Here is a 19,346-nt window from a genome sequence, read left to right as displayed (position 1 = left end):
CCTTGCAAGTATATGGCCTGCCGCTTATGCTCCTCCGTGATATTGATCCCCTAAATGGACTCTGTAATGGAACACGCATGATTTTGATAGAGATGAAGAGAAGAGCATTGAAGTGCCGTGTCTTGGGAGGAAAACATGCAGGAAAGATAGCTTTTGTTCTACGCCTCACATTGGAACCTTCATCAGAAGAATTGCCCATCAAGCTATCACGTCGTCAATTCCCTGTTCGTGCTGCCTTTGCCATGACCATCAACAAGTCTCAAGGTCAATCAGTGACACAGGTTGGGCTGGATTTACATGTTCCAGTGTTTTCACATGGGCAATGTTATGTTGCATTGTCTCGCTGCACTTCAGGAGAGAAAATGAAAGTGCTATTTCCACATGGTTCAAATGACAGATGTACCATCAATGTGGTGTATCCCAAAATTCTGACTGGCTTTATCTATCACTGGCAAGTAGATTTTTCCCCAATTCTCACCCTTTTTACTGAGAGTGTTTTTGTTCTCAGATTATATTTTCGTCCTTTACCATTTTAGTAGTCTCTTTTTTTATTTCTCATCAATTTATCAATGTAATACCACAGACTTTTTACGTTACAATATATGTTGATGTATGTAAAGGTTCAATGAACTATCTGCTTGAATTCAGTATACTGTGCACAAGTTTAGGGCAGGCTTATAAGGACATTCAACGACAGAACTGCAAGTCAAACATGCATCATAGGATTCAAAGACTTAACATACATTACAGACAGCATAAGTTTACTTAACATTTTGATCACTTAACAGTGGTATTATTATTATTATTTATTATATCACAAAAACATTGCACCAGTGGCAGAGCCATGGGCTGGACCTCATTCCGGTAACGGTCAAGGCTTACTTTAGTTAGCCTCAGATGGTAGCATGGCACTTCAGGTGAGCACAACGCACCGCAGAAAAGGTCGAATTTTCCATGATCAACATGTGGTGAAAATGTCTAGATTTTCGCCACATGTTGATCGGATGTTAATCAGATGTTGAAGGATTGAAATGTGATCAAAATGGGCATATATTACACCACATATCTATGAGATATCAAGCACATTTTGACAGTCTATTCATGCATAAATATCTCGGAATTCCATTATATTTATTGAATAATATTGTACATATTATGTAATTATCAAATTACCATACTTATTTATATATACTGCTTTTTCGTTGGCAGAAATGTTCTTATAATTGTCCCTAGCTTGGGATTGTTGTCCTCGTCAATGGCAGGCAATAAAATATAATCTGTTCTCCTTTATATATACAAGTCTGACAAGAAAAAAACCCCCAGCCTGCAAAAACCCCATGTCCTCCACACCAAACCAAAATATCCAATGGCTGAATGCTTTAGTTGAGCTTGTTGAAGAGCTAAAGGCCGACCACAAAGGATTTAAAGGACTTGTAGCGAAACGATTCCAGGTTCTGAGTGCCAAGGTTCAACTCCTACAGACCAACAACAAACATCTGAAGCATGAGAATCAAGACCTTAAGAAACAAATCAATGTACTTACTGATATATTAGGTGTTCAGTATGTTGACAACAAAAATGCTGGCAAGGATAGTGATGACAGGACAGTGTTAGAGGGCTCCAGTGATCTGCCGGAGGGAGTGTCCCAGATTCCTAACAACAGTGCAATGTCCACTGACCAAGCACAGAAGAGTCTTGATGCTGTTTTGTCAAAGCCTGTCAGAGTGATAGAAAAAAGACTCACCCACTAATAACCTAACAAGGATGCAATCCTCAAGGCTTTTTCCCATTACATGGGGATAAGCAATGTCCAGCCAAAAAATCTACCTGCCTTCCCATTCGGCATATCCAAAGATCACCAAACATGGCCTAAGGATCCCTTAACTCAGAAACTGTATCATCATTACAACTGGGCACTTACCGCAGATGACCCAACCAATGCGGAGTCTCTATAAGAGATCTGGGTCATGGATAATGCACCCACTAAGATTCCAGAGGCCAACATTATAGATAAAGTTGAAGCCAGGTGCAATTGACTGAGTTGATATACTGTCTTCATGATTAAAAGAAGAGTCTATCTTATGGCGGTATTGCATTGGATTTTGACTTATCTTCTACTGTACAGGACTTAGTCATCTAGATAAGTATGTATTATTTCAAGATTTACAGGTCTACAAGTTGAAATGGAAAAATGCCTAAGTCCTCAATGGGTATCTTGTCAATATGCACCAAAAATGAGCATATTCTCAGAAGATATCAACCTTTGGATATCCGGTCAATATTTTGTGGATATCACCAGAACATCTGGAGATTGGCGGGAAATATCCATGGTTGAAAATCCGACTTTTTTTGCGGTGAGGTTGGCTCAGTTGAAATATTTGGCACTGATCTTGATGCTCAGCTGAATACAGGCCAATATAGAACAAACACAAAATTTTATATCTAACTCAAACCCAGAATGACCACTTCTATCTGTTCACACCCACAGTATGTAGGCTGACTGAAAATAGATCAAAATGAATATACTCTAGGATGAGCAGTGTAACAACCAAGAGTTAGTTACTCTGGCGCACAACTCAGGCAAGCAAAGAGTAATGAAGGGAGTGGTTACCCCTTAAGATACTGCTACAGAGTGTTTGTACTTATGTACTGTACAGTTGATGAAAGCAGTGGCTGATGATGTCAGAGGTCGCAGCCCGTGTGACCAGCTCCACTGCGTGAGAGATTTGTAGCTAAAATAAGAAAAAGGCAGTGTAGTGCGAGAAGGTGGAGTTTGAACAAAAATGGAAAGTGCCGCATGGCACAGTGTCTGAAAACTATAAAAGAAAGTTGAAGAGGAGAATGAAAATTAAAGGTCTGAAAATTGTGTATTGTAATACTACCCCCCTTTAAGGTTCAACTTCCAGGCGAGACCAAGTACCGGAGGTGGTAGTTAAATTTTTGGGCATCAGTTGAAAAAGGGAGTTAAAAAGTGTTGAATCCATGCCTCTAAGCTTCCTAGGAGCTGAGGGATTCTTAGAATAAAATTTGCGAACAGCATTGCAAGAATTGTCCAGATGGGCTTCTGGTTCCCACATTTTGTCCTCATCTCCATAGCCCTTCCATAGGACTAGGAACTCTAATTTTCCACGCTTCAAGTGTGCATCCACCACTTGTTCAACTTCAACTTCTTCTTCACCTTCCTGGGTGACTATAATTGGTCCAGGCCGGTCCATGCGCTGTCCCGGTGTTGAATGATGAGAAATGCTGTTAGAAAACCATACACAAAACAAACTAACACACAATCCTCCCAGATTCCACGGAACTTGTGTATGGGCTTTGCCTCCTAGAACAGTGGAGTGGTCTGGTTGTTTGTGGGGTGATATATATGACGATCCTTCAAAGTAAAACCCAGAGATGTATGGGTGTGGGTTTTGAGGAGGAGGGATAGTTGGATGATAAAAGATAGGGGCTTTGTGATGAGTATGGACAAGCACTGTCTTGCTAATAGTAGCATAAGGTAGGTTTGAGAATGACAATGTGACGAGGTGACAAAGTTCCCAATGATAGCAGGCTCCTGATGCACAAACTGTAGTGCTCAAAAGGACTCTAATCAAAAGGGATGACAGTGACTTTCAAAAATGACGAGTGACAATGACAGCAGACAGCAGTGGTAGCAGTGGGAAGTATTGTGACCACACTGGATCACAAGTAGCAGAGTAGTGAACTTGAGATTTAGAGAAGAAGTCTGGACTGGAGTTCTTGTTTTTTTACAAGGTAAAAGACAGGGGTTTATATAGTAAAAGAAAGGGAGGCTATACACAGTATAGCTATGCAAAAAGAATGAGAAAGAACATGAAGGAAGGAATGTACGCTGACAAATCCTGCGTAGGTAGTACAGGATAAGATCGTCAAAATAAGGAAAAGAAAGGGATAGAACAATGAATGCTGTGAGTAATGTCACAGGTTTGTACAGCCATAAAGTAAAGTCCAATAGCAAAAAGAGAGCAGGAGAATCATGATGTCATGGGAAGATGCAGTAAAAAAAAGGGCAAGGCAAAACACTATCAGTATCAACACAGTTCCTTTATTGTCAGTCAGGCATTCTAAAAAAATATGGGTCCATAAAAATGATTCAAAAATCAAAAATAATCGCACTGTAAATGAATGTTCTGCTGAAAAAAAAGAAACTGGAGCCACCGGTCCACCACCTAGTCCAAATCTGACGGTTCCATGGCCTTACCAATGGACTGGTTGTACTGGACTACCTGGTCAAACGAGGGAGGGAGGGGAGTAGTTCCAATTTGGAACAAGTGAGTCCCAGGCAGTGTGTGGTAGCTGTAGCTGTAGCGAAGACAATGGATGAAAGATAAGTGTACCCAAGTGAATGGGACAGCAATGAACATGGGCAACGCAAGGGGATGAACCTTCTCCAGCTCAAAAACTACCCACCCATACTCCAACCAGGCGAGACGAGCAACTGATGTTTTGATAGTATATGATGGCAGATCGACATCATGAAGATGGACCTGTTGCCCTATGCCGCTGGGGCTTTGCTGATATCAGCAGTGGCATGTGGTGGTTGACAGATCGGCGATAGAAGCAGATAGGAAGTGGTGACATCAGAAATGGTAGGGGAGCAAAGAAGATGAGGAGGAGGAGGCTGGAGGTGACGAAGAGGTGGATTAGAATGGGGATCCAGAAACGACCGTCAGGTGAGAATAAAAGGAGAGGAAGGGGCCCATGGTGGGGCTAGGCAAAGGAAGGGGAGTAAGGGAAACAATGAAGGCAAGGGCACAATGCAATGTGTAGCCAGTGGCAACGCAAAAAGTTGCCAAAATGCCGAAACACGGAAAGTACTGAATGGAAAGCAAAGGTGAGCGTGACTGGATTGCCTAATAGAGGTGGTGCTGATCAGCCACAAGATTGAAAAAGGCAATATTAATTACTATTGCACGTGGCACTGTGCCTGTGTGGCGCAAAGGCGAGTCTTTTTGAATATTCGCTTTGTTATTGACACCTGTCCATGCTACCAATCAACTTTGGTGCATGACAGCGACCAATGATTTAACAGTGGAAGATGGCGGATCAACATTATGAAGATGGACTTGTTGCCAAATTTGGACTGGCCACTGGGGCTTTGCTGATATTAAAAGTGGCATGTGGTGGTCGACGGATTGGCAACGAAAGCAGATAGAGAATGGTGAAATCAGGTATAGTGGGGGAGCAAGGAGACAAGTAGGAGGAGGGTGGAGGTGATAGAGCAGTGGACTAGAATAAGTAGCCAGAAACAATTGCCTGGTGAGAATAAAAATGAGAGTTAAGGGCCCATGGTGGGGCTAAGTAAAGGAAAAAGGATAGGGGGAAACAATAAAAGTGAGGGCATAATGTGTAGCCAGTGGTGACGCAAAAATTTGCCAAAATGCCAAAATGTGGAAAGTACCAAATGGAAAGCAAAGGTGAGCACAACTTAATTGCCTAATAGAGGTGGTGCTGATAAGCCACAAGTTCAAAAATGGCAATATTAATTACTATTACATGTGGCACTGCGTCTGTGTGGCGCAAAGGTGAGTCTTTTGAATATCCACTTCATTATTGACACCTGTCTATGCTACCAATAATTTTGGTGCATGACAGCGTTTATCATAGTTTGGAATATTGCAGGGGAGTTAGTGAGTCCAAAGAACATCACTAATAGTTCAAATAACCCCCAATTTGTCTTAAACACCACTTTGTGTTTGTCCCCTTCTCTCATTCAGATATTGTTATATCCCCACCTAATATCTAACTTTGTGAAGTATTTGTCTCCACTCAGTTTGTCTACAAGTTCATTGATCAATGGAAGTGGATATCTATTTTTGATTGTGATATCATTTAGCTTCCTATAATCCTGCACTGGTCTCAGCTTTCCATTTTTTTTCTTTATAAAGAAGAATGGCGGTGATACAAACAGGGATTTGGATGGCCTTATCCTTCCTGATTCAAGATTCTCTTTAAGAAATGCACTTTTTGCTGTCCTCTCGCCAGCAGACAGACTCTGCAATCAAGAGAATGATCTCTTGGTACTAACTCTATCACATAATCCCATTGTCTTCTTTCTGGTAGTGCATCAAATTCTTTTTTATCAAATATGTCTTTGTATTGATGAAGATGTTTCAGCACTATCTTTTGAAATCTGCCTTCTTTTCTATCTTTACCTGCAGCTTCGGCTAGTTGCTGTGCCATTGTGCCTTGGGCCCTTATATGATAGTAATAATTGTCTAGGGTGGTGTTTTTGAAGTTTAAAATGTTGACTGCATTAATCTGTCTTTCTCTTCTTTGTTCAACTCCTCAAAGAATGTATCTGGATCTTCCTCTGGGTTAAAGATTCTGATCTTTGGTTTGCATTCTTTTGGACATCTTTCAAAAGATAGCTTCAACTTGACAAAACCGGATAAACCCGGTCTCTGCCGAAGCAGCCATTGTTCTCCATGAAGCATAGCCACCACTCCATGGAGTAACCATTGTTCTCCTAGGAGCACAATTGTACTCCTAGGAGTCATTATACTGTAGCGAGTAGCACCTCCAACTATAAGTAGTAGGGGGTTTAGTATAGAAATACCTCAGTCATTCCTATAGCCTCTCGGGCAGCGGCTGAGGTATGTTACATTACATTTATTAGAGATCACCTTAAACTAACATCTATTGTAGTTTCACTTAGGTTTATTACAACTTCTGCCAGTCTATAATGGGATTATGTTTGTTTAACCATTTGTGTCCAAGAAACATCTTTCTGGTTCCAAGGTTGGTAACCGCAAAATAAATTCTCTTGACATGGTAATCTATCTCTATTAGTAGTTCTACAAACTCTCTGATGGCTTCATTTTTGTTAAGAATACTATCAGCATTGTATACTAGTATGGGTCTTGGTATCTTTTTTGTCTCATAGTCTTTGTCTTTCACAAATTGTAAGTTGATGCAACTCCTGGTACATCCACTGTCCAATAGTGCTTTGACCATCTTTGACTTCAAGGTGTCCAAGGTTGTAAGCTTACACATCACGTTTATTTGATTTTCTTGGGTGCCACTGACATATATTTTTGGGGAGGACACCAATGATTTCTAGTATTGCTTCTTCCTTTGGTAACTGATTGACTTCTTTCATTGTCTCTCTGGTTACCTCTTTACCTCTTTTGTTATGTGTGCGGGTGCTCAAGATTCCAATGGATCTGTCTTCCTGTTGGTCTTTTAGCCTGTCCACAACCCACTCTGGGGTCCAAACTTCTTTTTTATCTAGGTTTTTCCTTGGAGGGGTTTCTGACCTCCATTCTACAGTCTCTACTGTGCTTTTCTCTATAGAGCATGCTGTATTGGGTGTAGGTTTAGTATCCGCTGCCTCTGCTGCGGCTGTACTTTCCTTTCTTTTTTGATGGCATCTTTCTGTTTGTTTCTGATTTCCTTCTTTGTTTGTGGGTTTTCCATAGATTTATTTTTTGTACTACTATCTGGTAAATCACATGTTTCCACAGACAAGGGGAAAAAACAATTCAAAACATTGTCTTTAGGCGCAGCCGGCTGATGCGGTACCGCTGGCCTCTTTAAAAACCTGCTACTTCAAGAGCCTAGTACGCCCAAGTTACGAGAATACTCAGAGGGTTAAGCTTTTAAAGGGAGTAGCCAACGTACAAGAGCGGAACCTGCAACTTATTTTGCAGAGCCATATTCCAGACCTCCTCGACCTTTATCGAATCCGCCCTCTTTCTTTTCCTGACATACCCAGCCGCCTCCTCCCTTACGACTTTGAACACACCTTGCTTTGTGGCATTGTGTTAAGAAAGAGGCCTCACGAGGAACCTACCTACAATATCCCATCCTCATTTTTTACATCTGACTACTACGACACCTACTCCGCCTCTCCTGTCAATTACCAACCTATCCAATACTTCTGTATCGGCAATCATCTGGACCACCTTTCTATTGTCCAATATCTGACACAACTTTGCCGAACTCTCTACCTCCCCAAAATCCAAGATTTTGACACATTCAGACCACAGTTTGGTCTTCAACACAGCACTTCTATTGTAATTGTCACACCCTCTACCAAAGATCATATTCGATGAGTTGTTGCTGCGTTAGCACAATTTGATCAGCTCATCGCAACCGCTCAGAGGAAATCCCATGACGGAGAAGACTACACAACCAAAATCGACGATATTCGACACGTTTCAGAATACGTCGACGAATATTACTGGATCTTAGAAATCCTCACCCAATTTGTCGTCAACCAACAATCTGATCACCCCGAATGTTTCATTGTTACAGTTCTCCAAAGCGACTTCTGGGCCGTTATTAATCATAGCCCACGAACTCGCATCTATTCACAGTATTCATACACCTACCAAGGTCGAAGAGGAGAAGCACCGCTCATCCCGTTGGTTGAACAGCTTTTTGCACCTTGCGCAGAAAGGATAGAACGAGAAACAGAAAGTTTGTTAACAGACATAGTTGGAGGAGAATCTAGCAGCAAAACTGAGTCGGAAAGCGAAGAGTCTACTCAAAGCATAGAGTACTGGAGGCCCCGGGAAGCAGAAGGAGGAGACTTCCCTAGTAACTTTGAGTTTGACCCGGACTTTAATTAAATAAAAAAGACTCGTTATCTAAGACCCGTTATCCAAGACCCGTTATCTAACCTGTTAAAAACCTGGAGCCCTATCGAGAACCCCGTCCTCTGGTCACTCCTGACACACCTCCCCCACAATCTCTAGGAGCTGCTGCGGAAGCTCTAGAACCCGACGATCTGTATCAATCAGCAGGACCAGAAAATTTTCCTCCACCCCCGACTCCAGAACCCGAAAACCAACCCGACAATTGGTTCAATCAGGAATCTTTAGATCTTGAGCCTGATTTAGCAGCAGCAATTACCGACAAAACAAATCAAGGTAGCAAGGCTGTCCTTGCCACTCCTCCGTTCGAATTCATCCGTAAAAAGGAAACATACATTGACTGGAAGAACACCTTAGCAAACTACTTTTTCGCCTATCCCAGAAGTTTCCAAACCAACTCCTCCAAAATCCGCTTCGCATTATCCCGAATCTCGTCCGATAAAGCCAATGATGCCTGTCACACATGGAAGGCGAATTTCAACAACAAAACTGCAGTGCTAGGAGACCTATTTGCACCACGGAATTGGGGAACTATCTCGGAATTCATCAAGGAATTAGATAACGGATTCCTGGATCCCCATCTCAAGTTAAAAGCAGAGATTGCCCTTCATGATTACGAACAGCGAGAAATGACGGTAGACGCATATTTTGGAGGACTCGAATCCAAACTTATGGAAGCAGGGTTACCACCAGACGCAGATGAAAGTTATCCGTCCATTCACAGTATCCTTTGCCGCAACCTCTCTCAGTTCCTTCATGATTGTATCTCGCAGCAGGAAAACCTACCCACCACGTACTTAGAATGGAAGGCAGCAGCGAGGAAATGGGAACAGCGAAACGAAGAACTTAATCTGGAAAGGAGGAGAGATAAACCCCCCTCAACAGAGGCTGCCATCTCAGTACCAACGATATCAACCACATTATCAACAGAACCAAAACTACCCCCCACCACAGCATCGACAGACAGTACCGTGAACAGAGACGCAAAGACCACGGTATATCCAACAACAACTGTATTATACTCCATCACAAAGACCACTGCCCCAGAATGCAGTCCATCCAAACACAGCAGGAACGTTTGGAGGATCAGGTGTACCTATGGAGATTGGGAGTTCCAACACGCAGAGACAATGTCGGCCCAACCCGAACGTTACTTGTTACAATTGTGACGAACAAGGCCACATTGCTAGAAATTGCCCACATGGAAAGATGGCAATACGATATATGGAAACGGAGGAAACCAGAGACACTCCCACTACATCGTCATTAAAAGAAATTGAAGTGCCTCCGAAGGATTTTCAGAAAGGTCAGGAGTAAGCACGGACTCTCTGACCTGTAATGTTGTACTTAACCCTCGTATGATACCAACGACTGCAATGAAACGAGTTGATCAACATCTACGTGCTGTAACCAAAACCTACGCAAAGCCACATTCACCGGAATGGTTGGCCAGACGAATCAAAGACCAGAAACCAGAAAGAGCAAGAGCTCTGTTACGGAACTGGGCCCATAAAGATCACTACGAGCATATCACCCTGCAAGCGATACAGATACTCAAGAACCACAACAAAGAGAATATTGTAGAACGCATCCATGCTTACACCTCGCCGCACAACCCCATGCCAAAACGAAGCCTCCATGTCATTTCTCAAGTCACTACCACAGACGACAGACAGACATTCACCGTCCCAACCCTTATCGACTCTGGTTGCACCAACTCAGTTATTGATCGAAGCCTGATTGACAAGTACACCCTCAATACTACGCCCCTGCCCGTCCCTCTTGACGCCGCAGGAGCCGATGGTCGATCCCAGAAAGTAACGCACTATGTCACTCTTCACATCAATGTGAAAGGGAAAGAACATTTGATAGATGTCATCGTAGCATCCCTACTTTCACCGCGCATACTGCTTGGATACGACTGGTTGATACTTACTAATCCAACAATTGATTGGCGGACCAACAAGATTACCTTCCCTGCCGATGATCCGGAGTATCATCCTAAAGAAGGGGATAAAATCCTAGCCGTTGATCTTGAAACACGAATCATGGAGATAACACAGCTAGAATTGAATGCTTTTGCCACTAAAAGGCAACAAATCGCTGAATCCTCCGAAAAGGCAAAGTCAAAGCTCACCTTCCGAGATGTCGTTCCCCCAATCTACCATGAATTCGAACCCGTCTTCACCAAAGAATCATTTGACAAACTTCCCCCAAAACGTCCTTGGGACCATGCAATTGAGTTAGTACCCGAGGCTAATGGTCTTGACTGCAAAATGTACCCTCTTAGCCGAGACGAACAACACCATCTAGACGAATTCCTTAACGAAAACCTAACAAGTGGACGGATTTGAGTATCCAAATCACCCTATGCATCACCATTCTTCTTTATCAAAAAGAAAGATGGTTCACTACGCCCTGTCCAAGACTATCGCAAGCTGAATGAGCTTACCATAAAGAATTGCTACACCCTCCCCCTCATATCCGAACTCATCGATAAACTCAAAGGTGCCAACTACTTCACGGAACTAGACGTACGATGGGGATACAACAACGTCCGAATCCAAGAAGGAGACGAACACAAGGCCGCTTTCAGGACCAATTGCGGCCTGTTTGAACCCCTTGTCATGTTTTTCGGACTTACCAACTCACCAGCGACCTTCCAGACCATGATGGACCACCTCCTAAGAGAACTGATCACGGAAGAAAAAGTTATTGTATATTTAGACGATATCATGATCTTCACGGAAACACTTGAGGAACATCGCCAAATAGTCACCAAAGTCCTCCGTATCCTGCAACAAAACCAGTTGTATCTTAAACCAGAGAAATGTGAATTCGAGAAACAGGAAGTCGAGTACTTAGGCATGATCATCTCCAAAGACACTATCCGTATGGATCTGTTAAAAGTCGCAGTGGTCGCTGACTGGCCCGCACCAAAGAATAAAAGAGAACTCCAATCATTCTTAGGGTTCTCCAACTTCTATCGACGATTTGTCAAAGACTACAGACAAATTGCGAAACCACTCACTGTGCTCACCGGAAAAGTTGACTGGACCTGGAAAGACAAACAAGAGACATCCTTTGAAACGTTGAAGAAAACACTTACTACTGCTCCCACCCTCGCTATACCAAATAATGACGACCCGTTCAAACTAGAAACCGACGCCTCTGACTTCGCTGTAGGAGCTGTCCTATCCCAGAGACAAAATGATAAATTCAGACCCATAGCATTCCTCTCAAAAGCTCTTACCCCTGCAGAACGAAACTATGAAATTTACGATAAAGAGATGCTTGCAGTCATGATGGCGCTAGATGAATGGCAACATCACCTTGTAGGATCGAAACACCCCTTCACCATCTTCACAGATCACCAAAACCTCCTTTACTTCCGTTAACCTCAGAAATATAATCGACGCCAAGCTCGATAGTCATCCCAGCTTGCAGATTATAATTTCAAAATGGAACACGTCAAAGGAAATCAAAATACAAAGGCTGACCTGTTAAGCAGACGAATCAATTATCCTAAAGGCACAAACGATAACGAGAATCAGACACTTCTCCCGGACGTACATTTTGAAGTACTTGACCACCAACAAAGGGATACCTACCAGATATACGTCGAAGCTTCCAGAAACAGACGACATAGTAAAGAAGAACTTGAAAGAGAAGCCGGATACCTGGAAGATGAAGGATAGGATCGTCTGGATCAAGAGAGAATCCGCGACGAGTTTCTACCCGATCCCATTAGCTGACCGCGTATACGTTCCCCAAAACCACAAATTACGGGCACGAATATTGAAAGATCATCACGACGAAGTCCTGGCAGGACACCCAGGAGAAAGAACAATGTTTGAACGAGTAAACCAAGAGCTCTGGTGGCCGAGTCTTCGTACAGATATCAGACGATATGTACGAGGGTGCGAGAGTTGTCAGCGCACCAAAGCACATTGGACAAAGCCTAACGCCCCTCTACACCCAAACCTGATACCAGATTAGCCTTGGCAGATTATCACCACCGATCTCATAGGCGCATTACCGGAGTCCAAGGGCTACACCGCCGTTCAGGTCTTTGTTGACAGATTTAGCAAAATGGCCCATTTTGTCCCTACCTTTGTCACCCTCGACTCTGCTGGTTACGCACGTCAACTCCGAGACAATGTAATACGACTCCACGGAATCCCTGAAAAGATCATCTCGGATTGAGGTCCTCAATTCATGTCTTGATTTACGAAAGACTTTTATGATTTAATGGGGATAACACCAGGCCTCTCTACAGGCTACCACCCTCAAACAGACGGACAGTCCGAACGGATCAACCAGGATCTAGAGCACTACCTCCGCGTTTTTGTAAATCATCAACAAAATGATTGGGCAGGCTGGCTTTCCATTGCTGAATTTACATACAACAACCATCTCCACACCGCAACGAATCAAACGCCCTTCTTTTTGAACTATGGATTACACCCAAGAACAAATATCACCACCACACCGTCCCCTCAATCCGCTTCTGCAGCAGAATTTGGCGAACAAATGAAAAAACTCCACGACATCACAAAATCCTCCCTTCTTTTAGCAAACGAGAATCTGAGAAAGTATTACGACCGTAAGAAATCCCCCTCCCGGGAATATCAAACTGGCGATAAAGTCTGGTTAGAAGGACATAACATCACAACGGATAGACCAATGAAGAAATTAGACGATAAACGCTTCGGGCCTTTCAAAGTCACCCAAAAGGTCGGACCCTCTGCCTATCAACTCAATATCCCTAAGAGCTGGAAGTCCATTCATCCCATATTCAACGAAGCCATCCTCTCACCATACCACGCTCCCGAATTCCTCAATCAACCGACTTCCTCACGACCACCACCCGGAATCGTGGAAGGAGTAGACGAATACGAAGTAGAGAGTATAATCGCCTCCAGACCAACCAAACTGAAAGGTAGTGAACTCGACTACCTAATTCACTGGCATGGTTATCCAGTCTCCGAACGCACTTGGGAACCCCATACCAATCTTACACATGTCGCTAATTTACTCGCCGCTTTTCACAAAACGAATCCAGCCGTTCCTCGGATTATTACCGCTTCTCTTCACTTCCGTCCTTACGAAAACTACACCGCCACTTCTAAACCTCCGATGCTTTTTGACTGGATTACCAACAAGTTCCAGAGTGCCGCATCCGGACTCATGAGGACACGAGTCTTATAAAAGGGGAGCTAATGTGGAGAATCAATTTTTCTTATCGCATTCCCGTCATGTTGTGGTTAGCAGACTCGATCCCCGTCACTCCTCTTGCCCTTGGACTAGAGATTACAGCAGGTGTCTTATTACTTTTATCCTTTTTCTTCTTATTCTCTATTCACACTCACGTCCTATCGTACCTACAATGAGGTAGACTTGTTGTCAACCCTTGAGAAGATATCCAGATGACATAGCCACGATCCAGTGCTATGTCTGGGAATACTTCGGAGGAATATTGATAAAGCGAAGAAGGTTGTGAGTCAGCGCCTTCTCATGGGCTTACTGATACAGCCAATCGCACATCCCTTACCAATACGTTTTCTCATACGATTAGTAAATACGATAGATCGGACCACTTTCTCAGTTCTTCCCTTTCTCGGTCTGACCATCGCCGTTCACTATATAAAGAGGTACATACTCGATGTACTGTTCTCTAGTTCAATATTAGTTTGGATTTGCGCTCATACCGATACTCTTCATTCTCATACCCTGATTCACCGCCTTCCAGCAAGGACTTGACCAGGCATTGTGCTTTGTTATATAGCTTCGTATTTGTTGCCTGACAATCACTGGGTTTAATTTTGGTTACTAGCTGAAATTGTCTTCGAGCATACCCAGTGAACGGTGTCAAAGATGAGAATTGTTGTTAGAGAACCACACACAAAACGAACTAACATACAATCCTCCCAGATTCCACGGAACTTGTTTATGGGCTTTGCCTCCTAGAACAGTGGGTGCTCTGGTTGTTTGTGGGGTGGTACATATGACGATCCTTCAAAGTAAAACCCAGGGATGTATGGGTGTGGCTTTTGAGGAGGAGGGATAGTTGAATTATAGAAGATAGGGGCTTAGTGATGAGTATGGACAAGCACTACCTTGCTAATCATAGCACAAGGTAGGTTGGAGAACGACAAGATATTGAGGTGACGAGGTTCCCAGTGATAGCAGGCTCCTGATGCACAAACTGTAGTGCTCAAAAGGACTCTAATCAAAAGGGATGACAATGACTTTTCAAAGGGACAAGTGACGATGACAGCAGTTAACAGTGTTGGCAGTGGGAATTTTTGTGACCACACTGGATCACAAGTAGCAGAGTAGTGAACTTCAGATTAGAGAAGAAGTCTACATTGGAGTTCTTGTTTTTTTTACAAGGTAGAATACAGGGGGTTTATATAGTAAAAGAAAGGGAGGCTATACACAGTATAGCTGTGCAAAAAGAATGAGAAAAAACATGAAGGAAGGAATGTATGCTGACAAATCCTGCGTAGGTAGTACAGGATAAGATCGTCAAAATAAGGAAAAGAAAGGGATAGAACAATGAATGCTGTGTAAGTATTGTCACAGGTTTGTACAGCCATAAAGTAAAGTCCAATAGCAGAAAGAGAGCAAGAAAATCATGATGTCATGGGAAGATGCAGTAAAAAAAGGGCAAGGCAAAAAAATATCAGTATCAACACAGTTCCTTTATTGTCAGTCAGGCATTCTAAAAAAATATGGGTCCATAAAAATGATTCAAAAATCAAAAATAATCGCACTGTAAATGAATGTTCAGCTGAAAAAAAAAGAAACTGGAGCCACCAGTCCACCACCTAGTCCAAATCCGACAGTTCCATGGCTTTACCAATGGATTGGTTGTGTTGGACCACCTGGTCAAATGAGGGAGGGAGAGGAGTAGTCCCAATTTGGAACAAGTGAGTCCCAGGCAGCGTGTGGTAGCTGTAGCTGTAGCGAAGACAATGGACGAAAGATAAGTGTACCCAAGTGAATGGGACAGCAATGTACATGGGCGACGCAAGGGGATGAACCTTCTCCAGCTCAAAAACTACCCACCTACGCTCCAACCAGGTGAGACAAGCGACCAATGTTTTGATGGTATATGATGGAAGATCGACATCATAAAGATGGACCTTTTGCCCATTTTGGACCGGCTGCCAGGGCTTTGCTGATATCAGCAGCGGCACGTGGTGGTCAACGGATCAGCGATGGAAACGGATAGAAAGTGGGGACTTAATTGTAGGGACTCGAAAGCCATAAAAAAATTTTCCAAGTTACTATACAAAAAGGCAATTTTGTAACTCGTAGAACACATTGAATATAGGAAATTTTTGCGGCTTTTTTTGCAAGTGAACTTTGCCAGAAAATGATAGTGACAGTGACAACAACCTCACCTCAAAGTGTTCCAAAAAATATCTATTAACAAAAAGTGATCTACTGGTTACAAAAATGCTTTTTTGTATACTAAGTTTTTGACATTTTTTTCTGACTTCTGAGTCCCTATGACAAAGTCCCCACCTCATCTTTGGTGAGGAATTCATCCTCCTCACAAAATGGTGACGAGTGGTCCCAGCCTGCTCGCAAGCTTGCAAATTCATATTGGCAAATATGATAAGCGCGAGCTAGCCGAGCAGGTTGGGGACGAGCCTATCGATCATATTTTGTCTCTCAATCTATTCAATATTCAGTAAAAAATACTAATCTTTTCAATATTCAATAAATAATATCACTTGATTTATTATTTATTCCACTCCTCGGACAGTAAGCGTCTATACAAAGTGTTGTGCCCGATGTGGCGTCGGTGACCAGGGGGGTCGGCAACGCTGAAATGGTCCGGAGACTGACTGATTTAATTTGGCAGAGCTCATACCAGTGAATTAAATCGCATAATTAACCTGTAATCACTCTGTTAACGATGTGAATGAGCTATTAGGCCCAAGGAAGGTACATCAATGAACAAATGCAAAAAGAGCACAACACGAGTCGGATTTGGTTTTTTTTACAATTTTGAGAATACATTCTCCAAGAGGTCTTCGACCTTCCCCACCGGTGACAGAATGCTGAGTGTATCTAATGGCTGATTTGTATGAGTGTTACTATACGCATACTCGTCGTCTCGCAACGACAATAGCCCATCCGGCCCAGCATTCATCACATCCGCCCGAGGCCGCGTCATTGTATTACTATCGGCTTCAACCTGAGATAGATCTTGCAGCGATATCTCGCTCCATCCCCACTGCGGATGCATCGCCCCGTAGTGGTTGTTGTAATGATCCGATAACGGGTACATGTCATCGGATAATGCGGCTTGGTTATACACAACCGGCGGGTTTATGTCAGTGGAAGTGTCGATCGGGAAATAGGTCGTCCCGTTGACTTCGTACGCGCCATAAGGCAGGGCGGTGTTATGGCCGGAGCCCGGCACCGACGGTGGGAAACCGTATAAAGACGGTGCACATACCGGAAATACATGGCCGGGCGGGCGGGTCGGAATAGGATGTCTGAAAGGACAAGACACTCTCGTACAAGTCGGCCATTCTGGACAAGGGGTATAAGCCATATCTGAGGTGAACCGACTAGGCATCAGCACTCAGGACAAGGGGTAGATTGCGAGTTAGAACAATCGTGAAATGAACGTACATGGCTCGATATCTTCTGGGTGCAAATATGGGCAAGCCGTATGGCGGCAGTGGCCTTGGACGAAGGCCCAACAGTGCGTTGGCTGAGAACCTACACGAACGCCACCGCTGATGGTCCTTGCGTTCAACTTATTATCGTTCTCATGGGGCCTGGCTATTTCAGTTTCTTTATCAGCCAGAGAATGAGAATGAGCCTCTGATGATGAATGTACGAGCGCGAGATCGTGAATACTGGTAAAGAAGCATATTCATTACGCAATAATTCAATATAAGTATTGAAAATACTCACAAATTACAAAATTCACCCCGAGGACACCATCCTTTGTTTTTGATGTAGTACCTACATGGTTTCATTTTCCATGTCAAGGGGCGAAAGAGCGCAGAGTCAGATACTAGATCTAGCGGCGTTGTTGTAGGTGCCTTGTTGTTTGTCGGCCCTGAGGGCGCCGACACAGGTTGAGGCGGCGATGTACGACGCTGCGGGGTTTCGTTATTCTGTTCTTGAATCAGAAATGGGAACTGCTGTGCCATGGGCATGGTTGATGATGTAAATGGTAAGGGTAGTGGTATCGGCCATCTGAATACTGCGGGGGCACGATCAAATGGGCTGCTTGTGCTGTAAGATGGGAAGACAAGCGGGACGGCATGTATGTATCTACATTTTTCACCAAGGGCACACTGGTCCAGAATGAAGTTCTGACAGTACCCAGCTAGAAAAATGATTCAGCGGGCTGTTAGGATTTCTCTCTCTGAAGGAAAACTCACTGGCTCTGGAATATTTGCGTTTAACGAGCATCTTCAACGAGGATGTTGTAGACGGACGAATACTATGTTACTTTGGCCGCTATCTCTTCTTGCCAGTGAGCGGTAGGATTTCTTCGGGGAGGTTCTTCGGGGAGGTGCAAGACCACAAAGTGAAAGCAAGCTCTGAAATAGATGAGCAGAAGACGCTTTGGTTGTCTGACAGGGGCATTACACAAAGGTCTTTCAGGTTGCATGAAAGGACAAAGTGGGTGGTGCACGTGTGCTATCCGATGTGGAAAAATCCGTCCATTCTTCGAGTAGCTTGTCACTGAAACAAAGCATGCCGGCCACAGACAATAGGCAACGAGCAGAGAACAGTAAATTCGGCCCATAAAACACATCGACAAGAAAGACCAGAAGCACCAAACTGTCATCTTGTCAAAGCGGCATTGCTTGACTGTGGCATCATCAGTGACTCGCGGCTCATTAGAAATCGATAATTGATTTACTCTGCAATCAAGCTGAACCATATGCTCGATTTTCTCGACAACAAAGTCGAAAATACACTAACTGTGCGCAGAAACGATGGCACCAGATGGCACCAGTGGGTCCATGTGTTCCAAAAGATAGGCGAGAGTGCTGTTCATGTTCCTCGCGCAGGTGCGAACCTACCATCTTGTCACTGATCCACGCATCTGATTACATAAGGAGAAGGTTAAACAAAGCGTCCCAAGGCAGTGTAAGTAGACCGTGGTTGCTAAGACCATGACTGTAAGTCAAAACTCTCGCGACCACGCTCATGTCCCTTGAAACTCCGTGGACACGTATTATTAGGACAATGGGGATAAATTACATGCTGGTATGTCAAGTTTTTCCATCTGTTATCTGGCCCTGATCTATCCATCACAGACACTGATGCCAGTATTTTAGGAACGCGGGTCGCCAATGATTTAACATCATAAAATGTTCCAAAGAGGCACATCCAAGGCAGCGCACACACCGCTTTGTCTATTTCTAATATGCCAGTTCAACAGCCAATGTTGTGACAGCATAAAACATTATAGCGTACTTCGTCAAACCTACAAGTTCATTTCCGACGGGGTATCCAAAGCATGGCATCATATTGACCAAAACCAACGCCCCTGAAGCAGCCTGAGCGGAACCAGTCCGTGCGAAGCGCGATGTCACTTTAACTCGAAATCAACCCCATGATCATGCACTGGATTAGGTTTCGAAAAGATGTCTGATTCAGTTGACCTTCGATGTTAGATATCTGAAGTCTGTTGACGGCACTCATCCGACGAACAAACCCTCATCACGGTAT

The 19,346-nt window shown here is 43.6% G+C and overlaps 4 protein-coding genes across 4 annotated transcripts; 2 read left to right on the top strand and 2 right to left on the bottom strand.

The window, feature by feature from the left end:
* Window positions 1–1,337: 1,337 nt before the first annotated feature.
* SERLADRAFT_436595 (uncharacterized protein) lies at window positions 1,338–1,751 on the top strand (the record flags this gene model as incomplete). Its single annotated transcript, XM_007316882.1, has 1 exon — window positions 1,338–1,751. One exon carries the CDS (start codon window positions 1,338–1,340, stop codon window positions 1,749–1,751), a length of 414 nt encoding a protein of 137 aa, XP_007316944.1.
* A 5,816-nt stretch (window positions 1,752–7,567) lies between these two features.
* On the bottom strand, window positions 7,568–8,097 carry SERLADRAFT_385845 (uncharacterized protein; the record flags this gene model as incomplete). Its single annotated transcript, XM_007316881.1, has 1 exon — window positions 7,568–8,097. The coding sequence occupies one exon, from the start codon at window positions 8,067–8,069 to the stop codon at window positions 7,833–7,835; it is 237 nt and encodes a 78-aa protein (XP_007316943.1).
* Window positions 8,098–9,622: 1,525 nt separating this feature from the next.
* SERLADRAFT_385844 (uncharacterized protein) lies at window positions 9,623–10,018 on the top strand (the record flags this gene model as incomplete). Its single annotated transcript, XM_007316880.1, has 1 exon — window positions 9,623–10,018. One exon carries the CDS (start codon window positions 9,670–9,672, stop codon window positions 9,889–9,891), a length of 222 nt encoding a protein of 73 aa, XP_007316942.1.
* A 6,475-nt stretch (window positions 10,019–16,493) lies between these two features.
* On the bottom strand, window positions 16,494–18,713 carry SERLADRAFT_464172 (uncharacterized protein; the record flags this gene model as incomplete). Its single annotated transcript, XM_007316879.1, has 5 exons — window positions 16,494–17,201; window positions 17,280–17,509; window positions 17,568–17,988; window positions 18,044–18,479; window positions 18,532–18,713. 4 exons carry the CDS (start codon window positions 18,072–18,074, stop codon window positions 16,639–16,641), a joined length of 1,245 nt encoding a protein of 414 aa, XP_007316941.1.
* Window positions 18,714–19,346: the final 633 nt, after the last annotated feature.

The sequence above is a fragment of the Serpula lacrymans genome (genome assembly GCF_000218685.1).
Source record: "Serpula lacrymans var. lacrymans S7.9 unplaced genomic scaffold SERLAscaffold_5, whole genome shotgun sequence".
Classification (NCBI taxonomy): Eukaryota; Fungi; Basidiomycota; class Agaricomycetes; order Boletales; family Serpulaceae; genus Serpula; species Serpula lacrymans.
The sequence above is the reverse complement of the archived record's forward strand: the minus strand, read 5'-3'. Positions and strand labels throughout refer to the sequence as shown.